General features: G+C 40.9%; 1 protein-coding gene across 1 annotated transcript; it reads right to left on the bottom strand.

Annotated features, from left to right (window-relative positions):
* Nucleotides 1-474: 474 nt before the first annotated feature.
* Nucleotides 475-21913, bottom strand: LOC139723622 (apolipoprotein(a)-like). The gene is made up of 24 exons (XM_071634850.1): nucleotides 21901-21913; nucleotides 21381-21683; nucleotides 20750-21028; nucleotides 20147-20443; nucleotides 19481-19759; nucleotides 18850-19152; nucleotides 18235-18513; nucleotides 17619-17897; nucleotides 13975-14277; nucleotides 13310-13588; nucleotides 12654-12932; nucleotides 12024-12302; nucleotides 9690-9968; nucleotides 9037-9315; nucleotides 8379-8657; nucleotides 7750-8052; nucleotides 7139-7441; nucleotides 6504-6806; nucleotides 5901-6203; nucleotides 5078-5380; nucleotides 4178-4480; nucleotides 3359-3454; nucleotides 2700-2810; nucleotides 475-686 (listed from the first exon to the last, which is right to left on the bottom strand). Exons 1-24 carry the CDS (start codon nucleotides 21911-21913, stop codon nucleotides 487-489), a joined length of 6234 nt encoding a protein of 2077 aa, XP_071490951.1. The 3' UTR covers nucleotides 475-486.
* Nucleotides 21914-21919: the final 6 nt, after the last annotated feature.

Genomic DNA, 21919 nt, shown 5'->3' with positions numbered 1-21919 from the left:
TACCTCTGCTTGCCACATTAGTTTCCTGTGCATAGGTCTGTGTGTAAACTCTTCACTTATCACATAATCTACTAACCTCTTTCATCTCTTCCACGGAATCAAAAGATGGGATCCGGGCAGTTGAATCGGGGTGGCAATGGGTGAATGGATGAAACTGGTCCAGGCAGAAACTCCACTGTCCAGCTGTGAAAGCCACGTCCCTTAGATTCTCCAACGACGCGTGTTCACTCCATCGCAGCTCCAGGTAGAATATCTGATATTTTTGTGGGTGTCACCTTGGTCGGGGACCCCTTTCGGCATAACTCAACAGGATGAAATATTCACTGCGCATGCCTTTTACACAAGCTACCCAAGTAAGCGTGATTTAATAATACCAAAACAGATGAAAGAGTGTCACGAATGCACTGCCTAGACCCTACTGCTGTACGTTGCAACTGAGCGAGTAGTTTTTGGACATTTGATAATTCTCTACTACTTCTTAACAGCTTACACTACAATATTGCATAGGTGTATATACTGTTGACGCGTGCAGACCTGTGGAGAGATGAACGTTGAGATGTTAGGAGTTAGTCGGGGCAGAACATACTTACCCTCCTCGCAGAATGTACCGAAGAACCCAGGCGGACAGACACAGGCGCTTTCTTGACAGGTGCCTCCATTTTGACAGGTATCCTGCCCACAGTCCACTAAGAAATAGGTAGCAGAACGAAGGCGAAGGGAAATTGAAAAGAAAAAAAAAAGAATATGGCATTACATTCGATAAAAAAGTAGAAGCTGTAGAAATTATTGACGTTATTTAGAAATGCATGAAATATGCTGTCAGTAACAAACTCAAATATCCGTGTGTGTAAGAAATTATTAGTAAAGTTATAGAGCTCCAATAGCAAGTGATGAGTATTCACACGGGAATGTGATTCAGAATGGTAAAGTGGTCGTAAAAGATATAAAACGTTTTAAAATTCCTAAACATCCATTTCTATTCCTCTTGCACAAAACACACACACACACACACACACACACGCACACATATATATATATTTTTTTTTTGGGGGGGGAGGATCAAAAATAAAATCTATGTTATCCTCATAATCGTTTTCAATTATTTTACCTATGAATATTATAGATATAATTATGATGAAACGTTTGCGGCACGGGCTTGTTGCTTTCCCTATCTTTCATTTTACTGGTGGTGCTAGTTGTTGAGGCTCTTTCGGTTCAGTCAATCTCACAGATCATACGAATTGTAACATGAACTATTTTCTTTGCTAAAGTATCTTTTGGTTATACTTTTGCAAACTGTTTCAACAAATCTCCTCATATCAGTTAAAGATGTAATATGTAGGGCCTACGGTCTACAAGCTTCGTACAATGGTGTCCGGAATCCAGGCACTTATACATACAAACGTTGATATAACAGCAATCAACTGCATTATTTTTCAGCATATACTCTCCAAATTCCGTAGATTGAAAGTCAATCTAATAGATTGTAATCAGGGACCAATTCAAAATAGGATTGAAAGGTTCAATCCAATGAGATTGAACTCTAACTCTATTAGATAGAAAACTTCAATCCAACTTTTGGATTGGCCCCTGACTACAATCCATTTCAATCTAAGGAATTCAGAGTGTAGTCACGGTAAGCAGGATAAGCGTTGCTGGATTTGATTGCGTTGTTTCCCCTTAATCCTCTCCTTTACACGTTAATTACCGGGTTAGAGATTTGTGTGTTTGTGTGTGAAATGTATCTATATGTGCATTTGACCCAATGAAACAAAAGGCTAATTGGAAGAAGGCGGCATCTGTTGTGTCGTATTGTAAGAATTCACCTCGCTCTGCTTCGCTGTCAGCTGGATAAAGATGTAAATATTACCGATGAGCCGTTTTGTATAAAAGCTTTAGGTTGCATAGACTGCTTGTCTAATGTATTTAGATTCTATGAATGCTTTGTTCACAAATGTTACTCCATTTCACAGAGTCTTTTTTTTTCTCCTTATTGGTCACTCACCAGAAGCAAAGATTGTTCTTTACGGCCACCCATCTAAGTGCATCGGGTCACAGTGTGATAGATCCAGCTCGTTTGATCGAGTATCAGATGAGTATTCTGCCAGTGTCGCGCGTGATCCTCATCGGACAATCTTGTCTCATCAGATCACCGCGCGACGTGTCTATCACTGACCCGATTATCGACTGACAGAAGTCGGATTCATCGGACTGCACTCCGATACTTTTCTGTGGGTGGCCGGAAGTGATAAACTTAGCTTCCGATGAGTGACCGACGAGAGAAAATCTCTGTGAAATGGGGTAAAGCTGGCCGGAGGGTTGCCCGACTTAGCAACAACCAAGCGAATTCTTGCCGATGGAAATTATTTGAAAGGAGAAGGTGAATGAAATACTTTGCTACTTTCATGTAGGAAGTAAACATCCATAAATAAAGATAAATCACAGAAACGGTCAATTTCATTTCTTAGAAAAACCGCCGCTTTAAAATGTCATCATCTTAACATAATGATTCCGTTTCAGAATTTTAGCAAAACCCATTAAATTTGTTTTTTTTTTTAATGTTTTTTCTTTCAAGATGGGCTATAACATGGTAATCGTTGATGAATCCTTGTGATCGATTTTCAGCCTTTGTGACTCGAAGCCTTAAGACTTGACAAAAAAAAATCTGAAGAAGGTGGTAATAGTTGTTTCTAACACACCTCTTTCGCAGAATGATCCGCCGAATCCATAGGGACAAGCGCATGCCTGGTTGAGACACGTTCCTCCGTTCAAGCACGGACTCTGCTCACAAGTTATCAACGGCGCTGCTTCTGGAGACAAATATTAATATGAATTGCTACTATTAATTAATCAATATGATTTTTTTTATGATATCCCTACAGCATGAGCAAATCCACTGGTTTGGGTAACACTGGGAAATAGACCGCAGGAGTATTACGGCTTCGCTTTCAGGTTGTTCAGGGAACAGAGAATTGCAAAGGAATGTTTACCTACAATCAAAACTTCTTTTGAAGATACATTTTGGAAAAACAAAACAAAACAAGCGTAATCACTTCTTGGAAGCGAACAAACAAACAAACACATTACAAACAAACTTGTGGTAGCTGGACAATCATGATACCACTATACTTAAGTGAAAAAATTAGGCAACAATTCATTTTAGAAAGATAACGACACCATAATACGTCCATACTATCAGCATTTGTTTGTGTTGTTTTATTTCTTTTTATTTTAGATATTATTGATTTGACATTCCGCTGAAGGAAATCGAGGAAAGCAACAATCGTCCGTGGATCATTTGATGAGGAAAGTAAGTGCGGTATGTGCAGTGGCCCCTTTATGTATAATGCATGCGTACCTTCACCACAGACCACGCCGCTAAAACCAGGAGGGCACACGCATACACCATTCCGACAGGTCCCTCCATTTTGGCAACTTCTGCTCTCGCATGCATCTGCAAATCATAACATATTATATACATATATATATATATATATATATATATATATATATATATATATATATTAAATCAATTTCTACAAACAAAAAGAAAAAAAAAAACCTGCGAAGAAAAGGAAGTTGAAATTCTGGTTTCCGGGAACAATTCAGCAATTATAACTAAATCGATAGAGCGATTGTTATCATAAACTGCTTAAGTAGTGCACTCGATGTATGCGTTTCTTGGAATCATTTTCGTCTGCAGATTAACTTAATTCATTGTGATCTCATTTAGCTACGAGGTGACATTGACGAAAATGATATAGTTGACTTGGATTGACTTCGTATATATTCTGTCTTGGAACGTCATATGGAGGTACAGTGTATGTATTAGGTATTATAACAGACGCAAGGTTGTGCCACCGCAATATACTTATTGAATACATGTAACTGTAAATACACTGAACTATTAAAAAAGACGCTGTAGATACGCATGATTTTACTTTACTGTGTAATGTATTAGCTCTTCACTTCTTTCGCACGTTACATTTAATTTACCTTTTCTGAAAAGCACAATTTTCTTGATGTTTCCACATTAAAACGCGGAGCTATTATCCGGTATGGACTGCCTTGTCCAAATAGATGAGTTCAATAACTCAACGAGGAAGTAACAGTGCAATTTAATTGAAAATAAACTATTTTTATTATTCCGAAATTACAATCTTTCCCCGAAACTTACTAGGAACTGGTGTGATTACAGCTTGACAGGTGGCCAGTGCTCCACCAATATCACAGTACTCCCATCTTCTGTTTCGATCGGTTGTGTAACACCAGGCGGTGTTCACATTATCAGGGTTTCGACAGTAGTTGTGATCTCCCAGCCCTGCGTTTGGGTAATTTGCAGGAGTCCTGGAGTGTTGGTGAGGAGCCTGAAGGGTCCATCGCTGGCAAGTTCGACCACTGCGGGTCATATTGACCAAGCCTCTGTAGTCTCTCGCTCTTGGCTGAGTGTAGCATTCTCCAGGACCAATCTCCTCAGGACCTAGTTTACAACATGCGAATCAATAACTTTCTTTCTATTTTGACCAATATATTTACCACATTATGTATCTGTCCTTGTCTTTTTTCTCTATATTGCAAAAACAAAATACATGTCGTTCATTTGATTTTCAATCTTTTTTCAATCTTTTCTTTTTTTCAATCTTTTCTTATTATTTTGGCCTAATAATACGGGGTCATCCCACTAAAAAGACACCCACGAGTCATACAGCCCACGAGTTCGACACTAGGCAAATAAAGCTCATGAGTTTGACGCTAGGTAAAAACAGCCCACGAGCCAAGTTCGACAGATACAACACGGCGCGTTGTGTCGGTCTTGTGGGCCTTGTTGGCTTAGTGTCGAACTCATGAGCTGTATGACTTGTGAGCTGTATGACTTGTTTGCCGTATGACTCGTGGGTGTCGGTCTCGTGACGTACACCCAATGATACCTCTTACCTGAAAAGTCCAACGCCTTGTCAAAGTACGCACTGCAATACTTTCATAAATTACACAAACTCAAGGTTCTTGAACAACGAAGAGTACATTCTACTTTAAGTAAAATCTAATAAAGAAATTTCATTATCTCTGCCATACTTACTAGGTGCAGGGGTGACCAAAGTTTCACAAGTTGCCTGTGCTTCACCAACATTACAGTACTCCCATCTTCTGTTTCGATCTGTTGTGAAGCACCAGGCTGTGATCGCATTAGAAGGGTTGCGACAGTAGTTGTGATCTCCCAACCCTGCGTTTGGGTGATTTGAAGGAATCCTGGAGTGTCGGTGAGGAGCCTGAAGAGTCCATCGCTGGCAAGTTCGACCACTGCGGGTCATATTGACGAAACCTCTATAGTCCCTCGCTCTTGGCTGGCTATAACATTCTCCAGGACCAACCTCCTCGGGACCTAGTTATACAGCACGATAATCATTCTCTCTCCTTATATTTTGTCCAGCACCAGTGAACTGTCTTATTTCTTTCTTGCAATCCTAAAGAATTTGTGTCCTATTTTGTCATTTTATACCCCCTTTTATCTAACTGTTCTAAAAAACCCACAAGCATTACCTTGAGTGCACTGAAGTAAAGGAGAAGCAATCACTGAAATGGAAAACAGTATGGCTAAAGATGACCTCACAAACACTCGAATCAAATGACTTAGACAAACTGGCAGAGTGTTATATTATTGACAGGAAAACTGAGTAAGACAATATTAAATTTTATAAGAAATTAATACCGGGCGCTGAAGTGACTACAATTTGAGAGGTTCAACACTTTCTTATCCTATACCATATTCCTATAAGGCTATAACGCTTTGCAAACCCTACTCTTTACTCATTTAATTCTTATGACACGAGATATGGTCGTACACACTGTTGAAATCTTTTGTTTTGAGATAAAATAAGAATCACAATAATAGGAAATCCTACCAGGTGTAGATGTGACCACAGCTTGACAAGTGGTCTGTGCATCACCGATATCACAGTACTCCCATCTTCTGTTTCTATCGGTTGTGTAACACCAGGCCGTGTTCACATTGTCAGGGTTGCGACAGTAGTTGTGATCTCCCAACCCTGCGTTTGGGTAATTGTCAGGAGTCCTGGAGTGTTGGTGAGGATCCTGAAGGGTCCATCGCTGGCAAGTTCGACCACTGCGAGTCACATTGACCACGCCTCTGTAGTCTCTCGCTCTTGGCTGGGTGTAGCATTCTGTAGGACCAATCTCCGCTGGACCTAATTAACATGGAACGAAATTTAAGAGTATTGTTTTTTCCTCTTATTCATTCAATGTACCGGATGGCTATTTGTCTCAAACACTCTTCCTCTTTAATTTTGCTTCCTTTCCTCGTTTAATCGACCCCCTCTACACCTTATCGCTCTTTTATACCACATTCATTTTGAAGACACAACGCTTTGAAAGCATTTTATACCCAGGAAAGCAAGGAAATTCTTCATACAACAGATATGCTAATACCCAGTTGAAATCTTTAATGTTGTTTTCACGAAAATAAAATATCTTATAATAAAACCTACCAGGTGCAGAGGTGACCTCAGCTTGACAGGTAGGCTGTGCTTCACCAATATCACAGTACTCCCATCTTCTGTTTCGATCGGTTGTGTAACACCAGGCCGTGTTCACATTGTCAGGGTTGCGACAGTAGTTGTGATCTCCCAACCCTGCGTTTGGGTAATTGTCGGGAGTCCTGGAGTGTTGGTGAGGAGTCTGAAGGGTCCATCGCTGGCAGGTTTGACCACTGCGGGTCACACTGACCAAGCCTCTGTAGTCTCTCGCTCTTGGCTGGGTGTAGCATTCTACAGGACCAACCTCATCGGGACCTAGTGAAAATGGTATACGGAGTTCTCGAGTATATTTCTTTTTTTTTTTACCCATTTATTATGTGGCCCCGGAAAGGTTATTTAAATTCAAACGCTTTTTTTTCTATTTTACAGGTTTATCTTTTTTTTTTCCTTCACCATCAGGTTTTCATCGTTTACAATATTCCTAATAAAACTACTCCGCTTTAAATGCATTCTCTGCTCTTTTACACTGTTATACTTGTTACGATAGATATGCTCATATACACAACTGAAATCTTATAAATGCTTTCTTCTTCTTTTCTTCTTAGATAAAACGGAACAGCAAGTCATAATATTCTAGGAAATCTTACCTGGTGTGATGGTAACCTCAGTTTGACAGGTGGTCTGTGCTTCACCAATATCACAGTACTCCCATCTTCTGTTTCTATCGGTTGTGTAACACCAGGCCGTGTTCACATTGTCAGGGTTACGACAGTAGTTATGATCTCCCAACCCTGCGTTTGGGTAATTGTTGGAAGTCCTGGAGTGTTGGTGAGGATCCTGAAGGATCCATCGCTGGCAAGGTCGACCACTGCGAGTCACATTGACCACGCCTCTGTAGTCTCTCGCTCTTGGCTGGGTGTAGCATTCTGTAGGACCAATCTCCGCTGGACCTAATTAACATGGTACGAAATTTCCGAGTATTGTTTTTTTCCTCTTATTCATTCAATGTACCGGATGGCTATTTGTCTCAAACACTCTTCCTCTTTAATTTTGCTTCCTTTACTCGTTTAATCGACCCCCTCTACATCTTATCGCTCTTTTATTCCACATTCATTTTGAAGACACAACGCTTTGAAAGCATTTTATACCCACTACCCAGGAAAGCAAGGAAATTCTTCATACAACAGATATGCTAATACCCAGTTGAAATCTTTAATGTTGTTTTCACGAAAATAAAATATCTCATAACAAAACCTACCAGGTGCAGAGGTGACCTCCGCTTGACAGGTGTGCTGTGCTTCACCAATATCACAGTACTCCCATCTTCTGTTTCGATCGGTTGTGTAACACCAGGCCGTGTTCACATTGTCAGGGTTGCGACAGTAGTTGTGATCTCCCAACCCTGCGTTTGGGTAATTGTCGGGAGTCCTTGAGTGTTGGTGAGGAGCCTGAAGGGTCCATCGCTGGCAGGTTCGACCACTGCGGGTCACACTGACCAAGCCTCTGTAGTCTCTCGCTCTTGGCTGGGTGTAGCATTCTACAGGACCAACCTCATCGGGACCTAGTGAAAATGGTATACGGAGTTCTCGAGTATATTTCGTTTTTTTTACCCATTTATTATGTGGCCCCGGAATGGTTATTTAAATTCAAACGCTTTTTTTTCTATTTTACAGGCTTATCTTTTTTTTTCCTTCACCAGGGTTTCATCGTTTACAATATTCCTAATAAAACTACTCCGCTTTAAATGCATTCTCTGCTCTTTTACACTGTTATACTTGTTACGATAGATATGCTCATATACACAACTGAAATCTTATAAATGCTTTCTTCTTCTTTCCTTCTCAGATAAAACGGAACAGCAAGTCATAATATTCTAAGAAATCTTACCTGGTGTGATGGTGACCTCAGTTTGACAGGTGGTCTGTGCTTCACCAATATCACAGTACTCCCATCTTCTGTTTCTATCGGTTGTGTAACACCAAGCCGTGTTCACATTGTCAGGGTTACGACAGTAGTTATGATCTCCTAACCCTGCGTTTGGGTAATTGTTGGGGGTCCTGGAGTGTTGGTGAGGAGCCTGAAGCGTCCATCGCTGGCAAGGTCGACCACTGCGGGTCACATTGACCAAACCTCTGTAGTCTCTCGCTCTTGGCTGAGTGTAGCATTCTCCAGGACCAACCTCCGCTTCACCTAGTCAACATAGTTCGCAATTCATGAGAATGCTTCCTCTTTTTCCTTTAGTTTAAGCCCCGGGATATTTATCTGATTTACTGCTTTAACTTTTCTTTAGAATAATATAAAGGGTTTTTATCAAAAACATATTTTCTTCAGGACTTTCGGTCCATTACCATATTCCTATTAACCCAATCAAAAAAAAAAAAACACGCTTTGAAAACATTCTCTGCTCATTTAGTGCGAGGACATTGCTATTACAACAGGAATGATCATTCACACATGAAATCTTTTTCAAGAGTGGCTTCTTCTTCCTTTGTTTCAAGAAAAAAACCTAACAAGAAATCGTAATAATTATTTTAGGAAATCTTACCAGGCGCAGAAGTGACCACGGCTTGACAGGTGTTCTGTGCTTCACCAATATCACAGTACTCCCATCTTCTGTTTCTATCAGTTGTGTAACACCAGGCCGTATTCACATTGTCAGGGTTGCGACAGTAGTTGTGATCTCCCAACCCTGCGTTTGGGTAATTGTCGGGAGTCCTGGAGTGTTGGTGAGGAGCCTGAAACGTCCATCGCTGGCAAGGTCGACCACTGCGGGTCACATTGACCAAACCTCTGTAGTCTCTCGCTCTTGGCTGAGTGTAGCATTCTCCAGGACCAACCTCCGCTGGACCTAGTCAACATAGTTCGCAATTCATGAGAATGCTTCCTCTTTTTCTTTTACTTTAAGCCCCAGGATAGTTATCTGATTTATTGTTTTAACTTTTCTGTAGAATAATATAAAGGGCTTTTGTCAAAAACATATTTTCTTCAGGACTTTCGGTCCATTACCATATTCCTATTAACCCAATAAAAAAAAAAACGCTTTGAAAACATTCCCTGCTCATTTAGTGCGAGGACATTGTTATAACAACAGGAATGATCATTCACACGTGAAATCTTTTTCAAGAGTGGCTTCTTCTTCTTTTGTTTTAAGAAAAAAAAAACCTAACAAGAAATCGTAATATTTTATGAAAATCTTACCAGGCGCAGAAGTGACCACGGCTTGACAGGTGTTCTGTGTTTCACCAATATCACAGTACTCCCATCTTCTGTTTCTATCAGTTGTGTAACACCAGGCCGTATTCACATTGTCAGGGTTGCGACAGTAGTTGTGATCTCCCAACCCTGCGTTTGGGTAATTGTCGGGAGTCCTTGAGTGTTGGTGAGGAGCCTGAAGGGTCCATCGCTGGCAAGTTCGACCACTGCGGGTCACACTTACCAAGCCTCTGTAGTCTCTTGCTCTTGGCTGGGTGTAGCATTCTTCAGGACCCACCTCCGATGGACCTAGTTAACATAATACGCATTTCAGGAGTATGCTTTCTTTTCTTTTCCTTTCGGTATCAGTAATCCCCCGGAATGGTTATTTAATTCAGCGCTTTCACTTTTTTGATAATAAGAAAGCCCGTTCTCATTAACACATTTTCTTTAATACTTTCGGGTCATTACCATAATATCTATTATTACTTTTAACGCAGCAACAAAACAAAAACAAAACAAAACAAAAACGCTTTCGAAACATTCTCTGCTGATTAAGTGTGAAGCCATTCTTATATTGTCTTGCCACCCGTTTATTGCTTGGTGGTACCCACTATAGACTTAATACACTTTGGGGAATGACAATTTCCACAAAAAGTGTGCCCTAGATCGCTTTATTTCAACTCTAAAAACACAAAAGCTCCGTCGAGCGGGAGATGGAATGCCGCTCCCACATCCTCCCCCTAATCTCTACTTCACTAGATTTTAATATACACAGAGATGATGCACATTTGGAATAACAGCTAAATTCCGTGATTTTAACACTTCCCTGAAAAAGCCCTTATCTATTTCCATTATTATTTGGCACTGGAAAAATTCGAAGTATTGCATCAAAAGTTTGCACAAGATCGCTGAATTTCGGGTCTGAAAATCACTTTCGTGTGAAAGGAGAAATGACCCTTATCTACACACTCGTGTGCGTGCTTTTTCTGTTTGAATGCTGAACAGACAGCATTCATGATAATCATTGTAAGAATCAACACATAGAGTTTATTTAAATGATACCATTTTATATAGGCAAATTGTTCACTGCTAATCTACATTAAATATTGCTATCTACAACAAATGGGACTGTTTCAAGTCGATAAAAAACGCAAAAACATGCATCAAATTGCATCATTTGCAACATCAAAGAGCAAAAAGTTCTCACCTTGGGAGGGGGAACACCCCCCTCCCACACGCTCCCCTCCCCCTCGCTCGCTCCGCTCGCTCGGGCTCAGTCGCGTTCATGATATTCAGTGTAAGAATGAATACAACAGGTTTATTTAAATGATACCCTTTTACAGACAAATTGTTCATTGATAATCTACATCAAAATATACTGCTACCATTAAACAAGTGGGACTGTTTCAAGTCGATAAAACACGCAAAAAAAAAATGCATCAAACTGCACCATTTGCAACATCAAAATACAAACAGTTATCTTTGTGGGAGGGGGGACACACCCTCCCCTCTCCTCTCGCTTGCTCTGGTCGCTCGGGCTCAGTCGCGTTCATGATATTCAGTGTATGTATTAATACAAGAAGTTTATCGAAATGATACCATTTTACAGACAACATGGACAAATTGTTCATTGATAATCTACATCAAAATATACTGCTACCTTAATCAAGTGGGACTGTTTCAAGTCGATAGAACACGCAAAAAAGGTGCATTCAATTGCAACATTTGCAACATCAAAATGCAGAAAGTTCTCGTCCATTGTCGTCGGAGGGGGACACCCCCATCCCACATTCTCCCCTCGCGCCTCGCTCGCTAGATGTTAATATACACAGATAATCATTCTCTCTCTTTATATTTTGTCCAGCACCTGTGAACTGTCTTATTTCTTTCTTGCATTCCTAAAGAATTTGTCACCTATTTTGTCATTTTATACCCCCTTTTATCTAACTGTTCTAAAAAACCCACACACATTACCTTTAGTGCACTGAAGTAAAGGAGAAGCAATCACTGAAATGGAAAACAGTACGGCTAAAGATGACCTCACAAACACTCGAATCAAATGACTTAGACAAACTGGCAGAGTGTTATATTATTGACAGGAAAACTGAGTAAGACAATATTAAATTTTATACGAAACTTAATACCGGGCGCTGAAGTGACTACAATTTGAGAGGTTCAACACTTTCTCATCTTATACCATATTCCTATAAGGCTATAACGCTTTGCAAACCCTACTCTTTACTCATTTAATTCTTATTACACGAGATATGGTCGTACACACTATTGAAATCTTTTGTTTTGAGATAAAATAAGAATCACAATAATAGGAAATCCTACCAGGTGTAGAAGTGACCTCCGCTTGACAAGTGGTCTGTGCATCACCAATATCACAGTACTCCCATCTTCTGTTTCTATCGGTTGTGTAACACCAGGCCGTGTTCACATTGTCAGGGTTGCGACAGTAGTTGTGATCTCCCAACCCTGCGTTTGGGTAATTGTCAGGAGTCCTGGAGTGTTGGTGAGGATCCTGAAGGGTCCATCGCTGGCAGGTTCGACCACTGCGGGTCACACTGACCAAGCCTCTGTAGTCTCTCGCTCTTGGCTGGGTGTAGCATTCTACAGGACCAACCTCATCGGGACCTAGTGAAAATGGTATACGGAGTTCTTGAGTATATTTCGTTTTTTTTTACCCATTTATTATGTGGCCCCGGAATGGTTATTTAAATTCAAACGCTTTTTTTCTATTTTACAGGCTTATCTTTTTTTTTTCCTTCACCAGGGTTTCATCGTTTACAATATTCCTAATAAAACTACTCCGCTTTAACTGCATTCTCTGCTCTTTTACACTGTTATACTTGTTAAGATAGATATGCTCATATACACAACTGAAATCTTATAAATGCTTTCTTCTTCTTTTCTTCTCAGATAAAACGGAATAACAAGTCATAATATCCTAGGAAATCTTACCTGGTGTGATGGTGACCTCAGTTTGACAGGTGGTCTGTGCTTCACCAATATCACAGTACTCCCATCTTCTGTTTCTATCGGTTGTGTAACACCAAGCCGTGTTCACATTGTCAGGGTTACGACAGTAGTTATGATCTCCCAACCCTGCGTTTGGGTAATTGTTGGGGGTCCTGGAGTGTTGGTGAGGAGCCTGAAGCGTCCATCGCTGGCAAGGTCGACCACTGCGGGTCACATTGACCAAACCTCTGTAGTCTCTCGCTCTTGGCTGAGTGTAGCATTCTCCAGGACCAACCTCCGCTTCACCTAGTCAACATAGTTCGCAATTCATGAGAATGCTTCCTCTTTTTTCTTTAGTTTAAGCCCCGGGATATTTATCTGATTTACTGCTTTAACTTTTCTTTAGAATAATATAAAGGGCTTTTATCAAAAACATATTTTCTTCAGGACTTTCGGTCCATTACCATATTCCTATTAACCCAATCAAAAAAAAACACACACTTTGAAAACATTCTCTGCTCATTTAGTGCGAGGACATTGCTATTACAACAGGAATGATCATTCACACATGAAATCTTTTTCAAGAGTGGCTTCTTCTTCTTTTGTTTCAAGAAAAAAACCTAACAAGAAATCGTAATAATTATTTTAGGAAATCTTACCAGGCGCAGAAGTGACCACGGCTTGACAGGTGGTCTGTGCTTCACCAATATCACAGTACTCCCATCTTCTGTTTCTATCAGTTGTGTAACACCAGGCCGTATTCACATTGTCAGGGTTGCGACAGTAGTTGTGATCTCCCAACCCTGCGTTTGGGTAATTGTCGGGAGTCCTTGAGTGTTGGTGAGGAGCCTGAAACGTCCATCGCTGGCAAGGTCGACCACTGCGGGTCACATTGACCAAACCTCTGTAGTCTCTCGCTCTTGGCTGAGTGTAGCATTCTCCAGGACCAACCTCCGCTTCACCTAGTCAACATAGTTCGCAATTCATGAGAATGCTTCCTCTTTTTCTTTTACTTTAAGCCCCAGGATAGTTATCTGATTTATTGTTTTAACTTTTCTGTAGAATAATATAAAGGGCTTTTATCATAAACATATTTTCTTCAGGACTTTCGGTCCATTACCATATTCCTATTAACCCAATCAAAAAAAAAAAAAAAAAAAAACGCTTTGAAAACATTCCCTGCTCATTTAGTGCGAGGACATTGTTATAACAACAGGAATGATCATTCACACGTGAAATCTTTTTCAAGAGTGGCTTCTTCTTCTTTTGTTTTAAGAAAAAAAAAAACCTAACAAGAAATCGTAATATTTTATGAAAATCTTACCAGGCGCAGAAGTGACCACGGCTTGACAGGTGTTCTGTGTTTCACCAATATCACAGTACTCCCATCTTCTGTTTCTATCAGTTGTGTAACACCAGGCCGTATTCACATTGTCAGGGTTGCGACAGTAGTTGTGATCTCCCAACCCTGCGTTTGGGTAATTGTCGGGAGTCCTTGAGTGTTGGTGAGGAGCCTGAAGGGTCCATCGCTGGCAAGTTCGACCACTGCGGGTCACACTTACCAAGCCTCTGTAGTCTCTTGCTCTTGGCTGGGTGTAGCATTCTTCAGGACCCACCTCCGATGGACCTAGTTAACATAATACGCATTTCAGGAGTATGCTTTCTTTTCTTTTCCTTTCGATATCAGTAATCCCCCGAAATGGTTATTTAATTCAGCGCTTTCACTTTTTTAATAATAAGAAAGCCTGTTCTCATTAACCCATTTTCTTTAATACTTTCGGGTCATTACCATATTACTTTTAACGCAGCAACAAAACAAAAACAAAACAAAACAAAAACGCTTTCGAAACATTCTCTGCTGATTAAGTGTGAAGCCATTCGTATATTGTCTTGCCACCCGTTTATTGCTTGGTGGTACCCACTATAGACTTAATACACTTTGGGGAATGACAATTTCCACAAAAAGTGTGCCCTAGATCGCTTTATTTCAACTCTAAAAACACAAAAGCTCCGTCGAGCGGGAGATGGAATGCCGCTCCCACATCCTCCCCCTAATCTCTACTTCACTAGATTTTGATATACACAGAGATGATGCACATTTGGAATAACAGCTTAATTCCGTGATTTTAACACTTCCTGAAAAAGCCCTTATCTATTTCCATTATTATTTGGCACTTGAAAAATTCGAAGTATTGCATCAAAAGTTGTCACAAGATCGCTGAATTTCGGGTCTGAAAATCACCTTCGTGTGAAAGGAGAAATGACCCTTATCTACACAATCGTGTGCGTGCTTTTTCTGTTTGAATGCTGAACAGACAACATTCATGATAATCATTGTAAGAATCAACACAAAGAGTTTATTTAAATGATACCATTTTATATAGGCAAATTGTTCACTGATAATCTACATTAAAATATATTGCTATCTTAAACAAATGGGACTGTTTCAAGTCGAAAAAAACCCGCAAAAACATGCATCAAATTGCACCATTTGCAACATCAAAAAGCAAAAAGTTCTCACCTTGGGAGGGGGAACACCCCCCTCCCACACCCTCCCCTCTCCCCCCCCCCCCCCCCCCCGCTCGCTCCGCTCGCTCGGGCTCAGTTGCGTTCATGATATTCAGTGTAAGAATGAGTACAACAGGTTTATTTAAATGATACCATTTTACAGATAAATTGTTCATTGATAATCTACATCAAAATATACTGCTACCATTAAACAAGTGGGACTGTTTCAAGTCGATAAAACACGCAAAAAAAAATGCATCAAACTGCACCATTTGCAACATCAAAATACAAAAAGTTATCATTGTGGGAGGGGGGACACACCCTCCCCTCTCCCCTCGCTTGCTCCGGTCGCTCGGGCTCAGTCGCGTTCATGATATTCAGTGTATGAATTAATACAAGAAGTTTATCGAAATGATACCATTTTACAGACAACATGGACAAATTGTTCATTGATAATCTACATCAAAATATACTGCTACCTTAATCAAGTGGGACTGTTTCAAGTCGATAGAACACGCAAAAAAGATGCATCCAGTTGCAACATTTGCAACATCAAAATGCAGCAAGTTCTCGTCGGAGGGGGACACCCCCATCCAACATTCTCCCCTCGCGCCTCGCTCGCTCCGCTCGCTTGGGCTCAGTCGCGTTCACGATATTGAGCTTAAGAATTAATATAAGAAGTTTATCTAAATGATACCATTTTATAGGCAAATTGTTCATTGATAATCTATATCAAAATAGACTGCTACCTTAAACAAGTGGGACTGTTTCAAATCGATAAAACACACAAAAACATGCATCAAATTGAATCATTTGCAACATCAAAATGCAAAAAGTTCTCACCGTGGGAGGGAGGACACCCCCCCCCCCCCCCCCGGGTCAAATCCTGGCCACGCCGTTGAATATCAGACTCACAACGATCACATCACATCGCATCATTACGTCGAGACGCCATTAATAATATCACCGAGATGACAATCGAGCTGCGTGCGTACGAAAAACGTTATTACCGTAACTCGCCGATCCGGCGACGGCGGCGACCCATCAGGGCTAGTCGCCTGACACCATGCACAGCCGTCATTCTACTCGCCGCACGAACTGCCGATACACACAGCGTATACAGTATGTCCCCCCCCCCCCCCCGGAAAAAAAAATACAACGGTGCCCTCCGCAATGATATCTTTAAAAATAGTGAATCAATCTAAATATAAATTCAGGGTATGAAACTATAACTCATTGCCCACATCTTACAGAAAATCCCACTCAATTTGCTTCAGTGGTCAAAGAGAAATACGGAATTTTGTAGAGGATGTTGGGAATCTCTTCTGTCCAAGTTCTGACTATTATTTACACACAAGAGCATCTAAGTGCTAAACTCGGAAGAATCCGATTCATGTCATGCTTTACAACAATCCACATTTCTCTGTGACCGCTTAACCAAACCGAATGGGGATTTCTGCAAAATAGAGCTAAAATGTTATATTTTAAGACTCTGAAGTAGCATTTAAAAAGTTTAATCATATTGGGCGTTATCAATGCGAAAATCTGATTGTAATTTTTGGGGGACATACTGCAGTAAGTCGCCCCAAAAATTACAATCAGATTTTCGAATTGATAACACCCAATATGACCAACCTGTCTAAGTGCTACTTCAGGGTCTTAAAACATAACATCTTAGCTTTATTTTGCAGAAAACCCCATTCAATTTGGTTAAGCGGTCACAGAGAAATGTGGATTGCTGTAAAGCATGTCATGAGTCTGATTATTCCAATTTTAGCAATTCAATGCTCTTGTGTGTGAATAATAGACAGAATTTGGACAGAAGAGATTCCCGACATCCTCTACAAAATTCCTCATTTCTCTTTGACCACTGAAGCAAATCAAATGGGGTTTTCTGTAAGATATGGGCAATGAGTTATAGTTTCATACCCTGAATTTGTATTAAGATTGTTTCACTATTTTTAAAGATATCATTGCGGAGGGCACCGTTGTAATTGTTTTTTTTTTTTTTTTTGGGGGGGGGGGACATACTGTACAAGACTTCAGCGTACAATACATTACAAAACCATGGGGAGACACCGCGGACGCGTCCGCCCTCGTTGAGCGTCAGCTCACCACCACTCGCTCCTATATACTTCTCGAGCGAGGGTATACTCACGTGCCACCCGTGACTCGCCCCCCCCCCCCCCCCCCACCGAAACTCTTACTGCCATGGGGTCACCACACGCCCCTACGTCCTACCAGACGTACCAAAGACAGCAACTCCAGTGCTTTAAACTTATTTCATTACAATACTAACGCAAAATGCAAACATTCTCTGCTCATTTAGTGCGAAGACATTCGTATCAAATCATTACGACCATACACTCGGGAAATCTCTTTTAAAAAGTATATACGTTCTTCTTCTTTTGTTTTAAGATAAAACCTACCAAGAAATCCCAATATTTTAGGAATTCTTACCAGGCGCAGAGGTGACCACGGCCTGACATGTGGCCTGTGCTTCACCAACATCACAGTACTCCCATCTTCTGTTTCGATCGTTTGTGTAACACCAGGCCGTGTTCACATTGTCAGGATTACGACAATAGTTGTGATCTCCCAATCCTGCGTTTGGGTAATTGTCAGGAGTCCTGGAGTGTTGGTGAGGAGCCTGAAGGGTCCATCGCTGGCAAGGTCGACCACTGCGGGTCACATTGACCAAGCCTCTATAGTCTCTCGCTCTTGTCTGGGTGTAGCATTCTCCAGGACCAACCTCCTCGGACCTAGTTTAGTTTAACATGGTACGAAATTCCCGAGTAATGTTTTCTTCTCTTATCCATTCCATAAAATAATGGGATGGTTACTTGTCTCAAGCAGTCTTCCTCTTTAATTTTCCTTCCTTCGCTTGTTTAATCGATTTCATCTACACCTTATAGCTCTTTTATAGCATATTTATTTGAAGACACAACACTTTGAATCATTTTATACATAGTAAGCAAGGAAATATCTTGTTACAACAGATATGCTAATACCCAACTGAAATCTGTACATATTTTTTTTTTTTCAGGAAAGTAAAATATCTTATAATAAAACCTACCAGGTGCAGAGGTGACCTCAGCTTGACAGGTGACCTGTGCTTCACCAATATCACAGTACTCCCATCTTCTGTTTCTATCGGTTGTGTAACACCAGGCCGTGTTCACATTGTCAGGGTTGCGACAGTAGTTGTGATCTCCCAACCCTGCGTTTGGGTAATTGTCGGGAGTCCTTGAGTGTTGGTGAGGAGCCTGAAGGGTCCATCGCTGGCAGGTTCGACCACTACGGGTCACATTGACCAAACCCCTGTAGTCTCTCGCTCGTGGCTGAGTGTAGCATTCTCCAGGACCAACCTCCTCGGGACCTAATTATCATAGTACGAAATTCCCGGGTAATGTTTTCTTCCCTTGTCCATTCAGTATACGGGACGGCTACTTGTCTCAAACACTCTTCCTCTTTAATGTTCCTTCCTTCGCTCGTTTAATCGATTTCATCTACAGCTTATCTCTCTTTTATACCATATTCATTTGAAGACACAACACTTTGAAATCATTTTATATCCACTAAAGCGAGGAAATATCTTGTTACAACAGATATGCTAATACCCAATTGAAAGCTATAAATATCTTTGTTTTTCAAGAAAATGGAAAATGAAATATTTTATAATAAAACTTACGAGGTGCAGAGGTGACCTCAGGTTGACAGGTGGCATGTGCTTCACCAATATCACAGTACTCCCATCTTCTGTTTCTATCGGTTGTGTAACACCAGGCCGTGTTCACATTGTCAGGGTTACGACAGTAGTTATGATCTCCCAACCCTGCGTTTGGGTAATTGTCGGGAGTCCTTGAGTGTTGGTGAGGAGTCTGAAGGGTCCATCGCTGACAGGTTCGACCACTGCGGGTCACACTGACCAAGCCTCTGTAGTCTCTCGCTCTTGGCTGGGTGTAGCATTCTTCAGGACCAACCTCATCGGGACCTATTGAAAATGTTATACGGAGTTCTCGAGCATATTTTCTCTTTTTTTACCAATTTATTATATGGCTCCGGAATGGTTATTTAAATTCAAACGCTTTTTTTTCTATTTTACAGGCTTATGTTTTTTTTTTCCTTCACCAGGTTTTCATCGTTTACAATATTCCTAATAAAACTACTCCGCTTTAACTGCATTCTCTGCTCTTTTACACTGTTATACTTGTTAAGATAGATATGCTCATATACACAACTGAAATCTTATAAATGCTTTCTTCTTCTTTTCTTCTCAGATAAAACGGAATAACAAGTCATAATATCCTAGGAAATCTTACCTGGTGTGATGGTGACCTCAGTTTGACAGGTGGTCTGTGCTTCACCAATATCACAGTACTCCCATCTTCTGTTTCTATCGGTTGTGTAACACCAGGCCATGTTCACATTGTCAGGGTTACGACAGTAGTTATGATCTCCCAACCCTGCGTTTGGGTAATTGTTGGGAGTCCTGGAGTGTTGGTGAGGAGCCTGAAGCGTCCATCGCTGGCAAGGTCGACCACTGCGGGTCACATTGACCAAACCTCTGTAGTCTCTCGCTCTTGGCTGAGTGTAGCATTCTCCAGGACCAACCTCCGCTGGACCTAGTCAACATAGTTCGCAATTCATGAGAATGCTTCCTCTTTTTCTTTTACTTTAAGCCCCGGGATAGTTATCTGATTTATTGTTTTAACTTTTCTTTAGAATAATATAAAGGGCTTTTCTCAAAAACATATTTTCTTCAGGACTTTCGGTCCATTACCATATTCCTGTTAACTCAATCGAAAAAAGGAAAAAAAAAAGAAAAAACCGCTTTGAAAACATTCCCTGCTCATTTAGTGCGAGGACATTGCTATTACAGCAGGTATGATCATTCACACGTGAAATCTTTTTCAAGAGTGGCTTCTTCTTCTTTTGTTTTAAGAAAAAAACCTAACAAGATATCGTAATATCTTAGGAAATCTTACCAGGCGCAGAAGTGACCACGGCTTGACAGGTGGCATGTGCTTCACCAATATCACAGTACTCCCATCTTCTGTTTCTATCGGTTGTGTAACACCAGGCCGTATTCACATTGTCAGGATTGCGACAGTAGTTGTGATCTCCCAACCCTGCGTTTGGGTAATTGTCAGGAGTCCTGGAGTGTTGGTGAGGAGCCTGAAGGCTCCATCGCTGGCAAGGTCGACCACTACGTGTCACATTGACCAAGCCTCTGTAGTCTCTCGCTCTTGGCTGGGTGTAGCATTCTGTAGGACCAATCTCCGCTGTACCTAATTAACATGGTACGAAATTTCCCAGTTTTGTTTTTTCCTCTTATTCATTCAATGTACGGGATGGCTATTTGTCTCAAACACTCTTCCTCTTTAATTCTGCTTCCTTTACTCGTTTAATCGACCCCCTCTACACCTTATCGCTCTTTTATACCATATTCATTTTGAAGACACAACGCTTTGAAAGCATTTAATACCCAGGAAAGCAAGGAAATTCTTGATACAACAAATATGCTAATACCCAGTTGAAATATTTAATGTTGTTTTCACGAAAATAAAATATCTTATAATAAAACCTACCAGGTGCAGAGGTGACCTCAGCTTGACAGGTGGGCTGTGATTCACCAATATCACAGTACTCCCATCTTCTGTTTCTATCGGTTGTGTAACACCAGGCCGTGTTCACATTGTCAGGGTTTCGACAGTAGTTATGATCTCCCAACCCTGCGTTTGGGTAATTGTCGGGAGTCCTTGAGTGTTGGTGAGGAGTCTGAAGGGTCCATCGCTGACAGGTTCGACCACTGCGGGTCACACTGACCAAGCCTCTGTAGTCTCTCGCTCTTGGCTGGGTGTAGCATTCTTCAGGACCAACCTCATCGGGACCTATTGAAAATGTTATACGGAGTTCTCGAGCATATTTTCTCTTTTTTTACCAATTTATTATATGGCTCCGGAATGGTTATTTAAATTCAAACGCTTTTTTTTCTATTTTACAGGCTTATGTTTTTTTTTTCCTTCACCAGGTTTTCATCGTTTACAATATTCCTAATAAAACTACTCCGCTTTAACTGCATTTTCTGCTCTTTTACACTGTTATACTTGTTAAGATAGATATGCTCATATACACAACTGAAATCTTATAAATGCTTTCTTCTTCTTTTCTTCTCAGATAAAACGGAATAACAAGTCATAATATCCTAGGAAATCTTACCTGGTGTGATGGTGACCTCAGTTTGACAGGTGGTCTGTGCTTCACCAATATCACAGTACTCCCATCTTCTGTTTCTATCGGTTGTGTAACACCAGGCCGTGTTCACATTGTCAGGGTTACGACAGTAGTTATGATCTCCCAACCCTGCGTTTGGGTAATTGTTGGGAGTCCTGGAGTGTTGGTGAGGAGCCTGAAGCGTCCATCGCTGGCAAGGTCGACCACTGCGGGTCACATTGACCAAACCGCTGTAGTCTCTCGCTCTTGGCTGAGTGTAGCATTCTCCACGACCAACCTCCGCTGCACCTAGTCAACATAGTTCGCAATTCATGAGAATGCTTCCTCTTTTTCTTTTACTTTAAGCCCCGGGATAGTTATCTGATTTATTGTTTTAACTTTTCTTTAGAATAATATAAAGGGCTTTTCTCAAAAACATATTTTCTTCAGGACTTTCGGTCCATTACCATATTCCTGTTAACTCAATCGAAAAAAGAAAAAAAAAAGAAAAAACCGCTTTGAAAACATTCCCTGCTCATTTAGTG

Source organism: Diadema antillarum, unplaced genomic scaffold (genome assembly GCF_040938485.1).
Source record: "Diadema antillarum isolate AM-2024a unplaced genomic scaffold, OU_Dant_1.0 scf00000196, whole genome shotgun sequence".
Classification (NCBI taxonomy): Eukaryota; Metazoa; Echinodermata; class Echinoidea; order Diadematoida; family Diadematidae; genus Diadema; species Diadema antillarum.
Note: the sequence above shows the minus strand (reverse complement) of the source record. Positions and strands in the feature narration are given on the sequence as shown.

Coding starts and splice junctions, on each gene's coding strand:
- LOC139723622 (XM_071634850.1), bottom strand. Junction 13,589..13,974: donor CGTGGTCACTTCTGCGCCTG/GTAAGATTTTCA, acceptor TTGGTCCTGGAG/AATGCTACACTCAGCCAAGA. Junction 12,303..12,653: donor TGAGGTCACCATCACACCAG/GTAAGATTTCCT, acceptor TTGGTCCTGTAG/AATGCTACACCCAGCCAAGA.